Source organism: Hemitrygon akajei, chromosome 2 (assembly GCF_048418815.1).
Source record: "Hemitrygon akajei chromosome 2, sHemAka1.3, whole genome shotgun sequence".
Lineage (NCBI taxonomy): Eukaryota > Metazoa > Chordata > Chondrichthyes > Myliobatiformes > Dasyatidae > Hemitrygon > Hemitrygon akajei.
The window spans coordinates 133,057,704-133,066,462 of NC_133125.1; the positions used below are offsets into that span (position 1 = coordinate 133,057,704).

At 39.0% G+C, this 8,759-nt stretch overlaps 1 protein-coding gene across 4 annotated transcripts in view; it reads left to right on the plus strand.

The window, feature by feature from the left end:
• LOC140715756 (dachshund homolog 1-like) overlaps nt 1–8,228 on the plus strand; it is a 543,203-nt gene extending 534,975 nt beyond the window's left edge. For all 4 annotated transcript variants that reach the window (XM_073028130.1, XM_073028146.1, XM_073028138.1 and 1 more), the window contains one exon: nt 4,139–8,228. In XM_073028130.1, the coding sequence (XP_072884231.1) occupies nt 4,139–4,176 (38 nt within the window). In that variant the 3' untranslated portion in view covers nt 4,177–8,228. The remainder of the gene's footprint in view (nt 1–4,138) is intronic.
• Nucleotides 8,229–8,759: the final 531 nt, after the last annotated feature.

Here is an 8,759-nt window from a genome sequence, read left to right on the forward strand (position 1 = left end):
GTAAGGATCAATAAACAAATTGTTTTGAATCAAATAACTTTGCCCAGGGTCTCAGAGCTGGGTGTGTCACCCCCACCACGGCACTCCTTCTCTGCCACCGGAACCAAAACCCTCTCATGGCGGTCCACCCTTGCCATTCCCAATATCCTATGCTCCCACCAGATTTACTCCCCATGTTGACAAATGCAGTACTGTGCAAAAGTCTTTGGCACCCTAGCTATCTATATGTGCCTAAGATTTTTGCATGGTCCTGTAATCAATTAGGGTCATGCAGCATGGATCATGTTCTTCAGAACAGCAAGTCTGCACTGACACGAGCCGCCCATTATCACCAATCCCTTTATTCGGCATTCAATTCTCCCCACATTCCCATCAATTCCCTCCAAGTGTAACCACTCACTTGCACGTTATTGGTAGTTAACAGCAAACTAATCTGCACTTCTTTGCCATGCGGGAAACCAATCTGGATCAAATTCAAAGTAAATTTATTATCAATGACCCATATTCTACCTTGAAATTCATTTTCTTGCAGGCATTTACAGGGAAAAAATGAAATACAACAGAGTTTTGTGAAAAAATCTATACATGACAATGACCAACAAGCAATCAATGTGCAAAAGAAGACAAACTACGTAAATAAAAGTTATACTGAGAGCATGAGTTGTAAAGAGCCCTGGAAAGTAAATCTGTAGGCCATAGAATCAGTTCAGAATAGTGGTGAGTACAGCTGGGATCCTGGCAGAGCTCTGTGCCTGTCATTGTCTCCATGCAGAGTGCGTTTGGGCTGGGATTTTCCATGGCCAGTGAATCTCTTCTCCTATCCCAGTCAGACCGAGTAAGGTTTCTGGTAACTCCCTGATTGCAGTGAGGGATCACAGCCTGGGGGTTAGGAAGCAAAGGAGAAGTAATTTTAAAAGGTTGGGTGTTAGAGGGAAAACTATTTGAAGAGCAAGGGTGAAAGAATGGGGATGTGCATCTAACCTGATTGTTATATTTAGAGCTAGCATGAAACTGATGGGCTGAATGTTAACTTCCAGTGTGATTCTCAGCATTATGAATTAACTTTATTCTTTGTGTTATTTTTACTTTTATTTTAAATATTTTATACATTTTTGGCATTTAGAAACATTTAAATTAACTCATAAAATCCTTGAGAGCTTTAACATGTGATGAAACTTTGTAGACTACTTTGCCTTCAGTCAAAGAGGTGTGGGTTAGGGAAGTACATTTGAACTACAGGCTTGAGATTTGATTGCTACTGAAGCACCATTTCTGGATTCGGGAGAGCAAAGGGCCAGAGCATTCAAAATCAGTACCACCTCAGCTAGGTGAGGGGTAGAGGGGAATGTAGGCAGCTATTCTAATTTGAGGCTATGACCAACGCTTAAGATTTCTGCTGAATGCAGTATAGCTTCAAAAGTGCCGGTTTGGGATCGAGAGGTCTAGAACATTAAAGCAAGGATGAACTGCTGAGGTTTTATAAGCACTGGTCAGGTCACGTTTGGAATACTGTGAACATTCTGGGAGTGTATCTAAGGAATGATGCACTGGCCCTGCAATAGGCCCAGAGAAAGATCACAAGAATGAAGCTGGAATGAAAGGATTAATGTATGAGGATTGTTTGATGTCCCTGGCCCTGTACAATCTTCAACTTCCTCACAGACAGGACCCAGGCTGTAAAAATAGGGGACAAGCTCTCCTCTACAATCACTCTGAGCACCGGTGCCCCACAAGGCTGTGTACTCAGCCCCCTGCTGTACTCACTGTACACCCATGATTGTGTAGCCAAGTTTCCATCGAACTCAATATATAAGTTTGCTGATGACACCACAATTGTAGGCCGCATCTTGGGTAATGATGAGTCTGAGTACAGAGAGGAAATTAAGAACCTGGTGTCATGGTGCGAAGACAATAACCTATCCCTCAATGTCAGCAAGACGAAGGAATTGGTTGTTGACTTCAGAAGGAGTAGCGGACTGCACAACCCCATCTACATCGGTGGTGTGCAGGTGGAACAGGTCAAAAGCTTTAAGTTCCTCGGGGTGAATATCACAAATGACCTGACTTGGTCTAACCAAGCAGAGTCCACTGCCAAGAAGGCCCACCAGCGCCTTTACTTCCAGAAAAAGCTGAAGAAATTTGGCCTGTCCCCTAAAACCCTCACTAATTTTTATAGGTGCACCGTAGAAAGCATTCTTCTAGGGTACATCACAACCTGGTATGGAAGTTGTCCTGTCCATACGGAAGACGCTGCAGAAGATCGTGAACCTAGCCCAGCACATCACACAAACCAATCTTCCATCCTTGGACTCACTTTACACCACACGCTGTCGCAGCAGTGCTTCCAGGATAATCAAGGATAAGTCCCACCCAGCCAACACACGTTTTGTCCCACTTCCCTCCGGGAGAAGGTTCAGGAGCATGAAGATACATACGGCCAGATTTGGGAACAGCTGCTTTCCAACTGTGATAAGACTGCTGAACAGATCCTGACCCGGATCTGGGCCGTACCTTCCAAATATCTGGACCTGACTTGCACTACTTTACTTTCCCTTTTCTATTTTCTAATTATGATTTATAATTTAAACTTTTATTATATTTACTTCGATTTGTACTTCAGGGAGCGCGAAGCACAGAAACAAATATCACTGTGATGATTGTACACTCTAGTATCAATTGTTTGGTGACAATAAAGTATTTGTATTTTGTATTTTTGTACTTAGTGGAATTCAGGTGGATGCATGGGGGAATCACGTTGAAGCCTACTGGGCATTGAACGGCCTGTATAGAGTGAACATGGAGAGAATGTTTCCATTTGTAGAAGAGTTGGGAATCTGAGTAAAGGGGGATTCCTTTTGAACTGAGGTGAAGAGTATTCCTTCAGTTAAAGGGTGGCTAATCTGTAGAATCCACTACCAAAGAAGGCTGTGGAGGCCATCACTGGGTGCAGTTATGGTAGAGAATGATTGGTTATGTGGCTAAGGTTATGTGTGCTCAGAGAGGGCAGGAAAATGGAGTTGAAAATAAAGTCAGCCATGACTGAATAATGGACCATACTTAATAGGCTGTGTGGTTAAATTCAGCTCCTATTTGTTACACTCTTGGTCTGTTTTGATAATGAATCAATCTGTTGGTGGGTGAGAAAGTTCTTCCTTTCAAATATTATCTCTGGGTATCAGTTTGCTCCATTATCTCAACACTAGCAATTAACTTCAATTAAAACTTTTGAATAAACTACATAGTCCAGAGTGAAGGCAGAACAATAGTTTACAACATTATGAAACCAGGGATTTTCAGCTTTACTCTGTGGCATCCATTACAAGCTTTATTATATTTAAATAAACTTATTTGGTTTATGCTGATGTAGTTTTACCCATTTTACCCATTTTTCTGGTGTCAGTGGTTCGGGATGGATGTGGTAGCAATAAAGAAATTTACTTGCATGTTGCCTGGGATGGAGAGCTGTCATTATAAGGTGAATTTTGATAAGCAGTGTTTATTTTTGTTGGAATCTAAGAGACTAAGTAGTGACCTGTATGGGGTCCAATAGAGTATAAAGGGATTACCGGAACCAGGCCTCCAGTTAGTTTGAAAGGAGAGCAAGAAAGAGACTATGGAGAGTTTAAAATGAGTGTTGGAAACATAACTTTGCTAACACCCCTTGCCCGTCTCTCTTTAAAACATCTACAGTCCCTTTCCTATAAACACACTTGAATTCTGGTGTCTATGTTCCTTTTAAACTCATTAAGTCTTACAGAAGACGGGAATGGATTCCTGGTGAAATGAACATAGTCTCTCAACCAAGGATTAACAGATTATCGAGGTTTTACTGTAATGAGTCAAGGTAAGAATCGAAGCGACATTTTTAATCTCCCTTGGTCCAGAGTTATTTGCCTGCTATCGCCATTAGGACAATTACCATTGTCTGTCAGATTTTAGTATAACACAGGACTCTCTGAATGTTTTCACTTACAGATCTATTCAGAAGGGTAAAGGTTAAGTACTGAATTTCCCTACAGCAATAATGAAGTCATGGAATAAAATGTCCCAACTCCTGAAGTTGAATCCATTCATTCTTGATTATCATTTGTCCACTAAATATTGAAACTTACATCTTTTGTTTCTTTTCTTTTTCCAGATGGAAGGATGTATCTGAAGTCATCCGTAATGTATTAAAACAACTGCACCATGTGACTCGAAAATTCAACCAGGAACATGAGAAAAATTGTATAAAAATGATGAATTCCTCTACTAACATGTGGGTTAACAGCGCTTTTGAGACAGCTTTTACCCAGTTTGCATAACTGTGTTAATTTGCCATCCATGAAATGTTTAATGTATTACGATAATAGTCCTCTCCAACAACTGACTTCAACATCAGCGCTCTCTGAAGTAGACAATCCTGATGAGTATAAAACACCAAGACTCAAATGGTGGCTGTCATCAGGAGGTCACTGCTGGGACTATACGTGTCCTTTTTGTGGACTAAACTCTGACCAGTGCTGACAATTGTAATGTTAAGCACATCACGCAAAAAAAAAAATCACCAGTAGTGAAAAAGAAGCGAACAAACTCTTTTTTAAAAAATATATGTTATTCCCCTCCACTTCTCTTTGTTAGAGTTGATGTATTCAAACCAGCAAGAAAGCTTCTGAAACTCCTCTTTCCTGGATGCAAATGAACTATACTTATAGGGCTGCCAGGTTAGTACAAGTAACATGATGTTGCAAGGGACAATAATTCTTTAACTGGGAGATTAAAAGAGTGGGATGAAGAGAGGAAAGGTTGGGTTGAGTATTTAGAAAAAATGTAACCCATGGGAAATAAACCTGGCATTGACTTTCCTCTGCTAAATTTCAAAATAAACACACAAAAATTAAAAGTGAATGTAAGTTTTAAAAGTCACAAAAGATATATATTTGTGCGTTCCACACACAAACACATATTGTGAATACTGTTTGCTTCTTGCCAAGCTTCTGGTCGTGTGTATATAATATGACACAGGGAGGTAATGTGTATGCAGTAGATTACTAGAGAAAAAAAAACACAGTACTTTTGAGATTTAAATGCTGATATGTTTTGTCACATTGTTTGTTCCAGACACTGCAATTTTTGGTTATATAGCTCATTAACAAAGCATGCAGGCATGTAAATATTTGTCCTCAAGTCACAGTATTACTGAACGAGATCCTTGGCGTCTGTTTTGCGCCTTTTCAAGGTCAGTATGGCAGGTGGGAAACCCTGCCTGTCTGGCATTCAATGAGGGAGCTTCTTGTCTCTGCTCTCTGACATAGGACTGATGAAATTAATTAAGATTTGTGGCGTTGCAGCGTGATGGATTAAAAAAAAGCAACAGAAATGTTCCTCTCTTTGTTTCGTTCTATAATTATTATTTTCGTGTCACCTTGAGGCGTTGCTCTTCAAAAAAAATAGGAACTTTGCAACACTTGATGTAATGGTTGAAACAAAAAAACCTAGATGAGTGGTGAGTTAAAGTCTGTATTCTCCCTGTGTAATAGGGAAGGATGGTTTTGTGTAATTATCAATGTCTTTGATAAACTGTGTGATCACATTTGTGCAAATAATTGAAAGTAAACTCCAACACAGTACTAATTTGCTAGCCTAGCCTTTTCTCTTCATTTTGCCATTGTTTACTGCCATGTTAACCATTAAAAGACCATCCTTGCAGAGAAAACAATAATCCACATTGGCATTGTTGACTATTGTAGACAGAGTATGTCAACAATAGAACATAAGAAGCTAAGAAATAGAAGCAGGAGTAGTCATTTGGTCCCTTGTGCTTGCTCTATCTTTACCTCCACCCAACTTACTTGCAATAAACCCATATCCCTTATTCCCTTCATAAAAATCTATTGTTTGAATATATTAAGCCTTCCTATTCCTCTAAGGTAGAAAATTTTAAGATTCACTCCTCTTGGATAAAAAGACTCTTTCACATCTCATTCCAAAATGGCTGATCCCAAATTCTGTGATTGTAATCATTGGTTCTGGAGAATCCAAACATGGGAAGAATCCTTATTGCATCAGCCATCTTAAACTCTAAGTGATTTTTATGCTTCAATTATATCACCACATACTCTTCCAGGCTCAACTGTATATAGTCCAAGACATTTTAATCTGACCTCATAAGACAACTCCCCCATCAGCATACTCCACCCTGGGAATCAATCAATCAATCAATCAATCAAGTGAACCTTCATTACACATTGTTCTATGCTAGCATATCCTTCCTGAGTCCAGATCTCTACCCAATATTCCCAATACAGTCTCACCAGGGTCAGAAATACTTACAGTAACGTATCTTTTTATCCTCAGGCCCTCTCACTGTAAAGATCGTCAGATTGTTACCTCCCTCATTGCTTATTTTACCTGAATGTTAACTTTCAGTGACTTGTGTATTAAGATATAGGGGTTCTACTGAACACCAACCTTTCAACTTCTCACCTTCTACAAAATCCTCTGCCTTTATTTATATATAAGCAATATTTCTGCTACAGTTTGACATGTTTCTTATTTAGTTCCCATCTGCCAAGCCTTCACCTATTTGCATAACCTACCTATTTCCCCCTGAGGCATCTTTGTATCCTCTTCAAAACCTGCCAGTGCCACCCCATATATTTTCTCATGGCTAATAACTTCTCAAGGTCTTTTTGGCAAACCTTGACCCACCAGATTGGGTAGGGTTCTCTTGATGCTTTCAGTGATACAACAGAACAAACATTTTATTTCTCAATGCATTGGGCTTATGAAATCAGGTTCTATTCTTTTTGTTTTGTCAAAAATTACAAAAGAGAAATTCACCAAAAGGTTGGTGAATTCGCCGTTAAGCACCAGTGTAGAAAATAAAATGATCAATGCTGTTTTAAGTCTGACTGAATCTTCCAGCTTGTTTGTCATATACCAAAATGACTTTCTGTTTTACAAATTGATTAAGGGGCAGTTTTGTGTTAGCCTAACCCAGGAATCTGGAAACAAGATGTCTTTCTAGCACACCTTAAGAACAGGAAATTTAGTAGTTTAGGATCAATGTATTATGACAAACATCTTAAGGAATGTTAACTTAGAAATATCGCAAAGCAAGCCCCTATGCTTGTGTCATCTTTGAAGATTTTGCTTGGTCAGTAAAGGAATATCATCTTTTCCATTGCTGCATGCTCTCCCACTCTACTACTTCCAAGCATCGTATAGCAAAACTAGTAAAGGGTGGAAGAAAAAAGGGAGCTGCTTGTTTCTCTGGCCATGATGGTCTTGAAAAGGTTAACAGCTGAGATGATGCACATTCTGGTGAAGAAAGCATCTTAATTGTCCATTCTTTAAGGAGAAATATCATCTTAAAAAATATTTATCTAGTATTTGTTGTTCCTCTGCACCTTGCATAGAGTCTTTAATTTAATATAGATCACCCTGGGATGATTGGAAGACAGGAAGTTTCCCTGTCCCATCTAAAGGTAGTTCAAGAGCGATGAGTTGTGTCTCTGCAAGTTAGTAATTACTGTCAAGACGATAAAATAAACTGCATTCTGCCAATATAAATATGGCAATCTCTTCATCCAGTGATATGAGCAGCTGATAGCTTGGTGGTCAATATCCTTGTGTCTTTTGATGACTTGTTTGAGATGCCAAATTTATTGAAAGTAGAAGCATAAAGGGTACAAGGAAGCTTACAGAAACCCAATACGAGAGTGGATTTCAAAAGAGAAGCACTCTAGAATAGAAATGCCGGTTCTCTTTTTTAAAGTCATAGAAAGGATGTGTTGTAGGTTTTTTTTAAACCAAAATCAAATTACCCTAGTTCTGTTGTTCATTAAACTCTGTCCATTGCCTCTCAGTACAATACATTTTCACTTTTTTGTTTATATGCTTTTTACCTTGAACACGTACGTTTCAGTATCCTGTATTATAACCACATTTGCGCTCTATGCAAGCCCTTGGAACAGAACACACTCATCTTCAACTAGGACATACAAAAATTGTCTATTTTTATCTATATATTTAAAGTTTTCTAAAAAAATGGTTATTACGAATTTTGTTGTACAAAATCTGTACAAAAAGATCTGTTTTTACATCATAATGCAAGAAATCGAGATTTTTCTATGGTAGCTTAGTTATTTGAGCTTGGTTTAAATGTGAGAACCACGTTTACTGTATTGTATTTAATTTTCTTTCTTTTCAACAATCTGCTAATAAAAAAATGTCTGAATTCTCCATTTGACGTCTACAAAATTATTGTTTTCACTTATCAAGCCTTCAGATGGTCGTCCTCCCTCACTTCAAGGTATGCATTACACTTCACAAACACTTGCTAGGATATGATCAAGAATATGGAACTAATTGGGAAACATCATTCAAAGAGTTGCATTTAGTTCTGATCACCCCATTATGGGAAGAAGGCTTTGGAGAGGGTATAGAAGAAGTTTACCAGGATGCTTCCTGGATTGGAAGGCATGTGCTATGAGGAGAATCTGGACAAATCTGGGTTGTTTCCCATTGCTGTACTGTTCTACGTTCTGTGTTTTAGTTTGACAACAATATTATGGGCTAAGTAACTCTCTTTATTAGATAAATAGTTCTGCAGCATAGGAAAGTTAGTCTATTAATTTTGGTGTTGTTATATTACACCAGGGCTGGCTAGTGGTGTATTGGCATCAGCACTGGACTTCAAGGCAGATGGTTCTAAGGTCAAATCCAGCCGGGTCCCAACCTGGGTACCAGCAGTATCTTTGTGGAAGAAAGGCCTG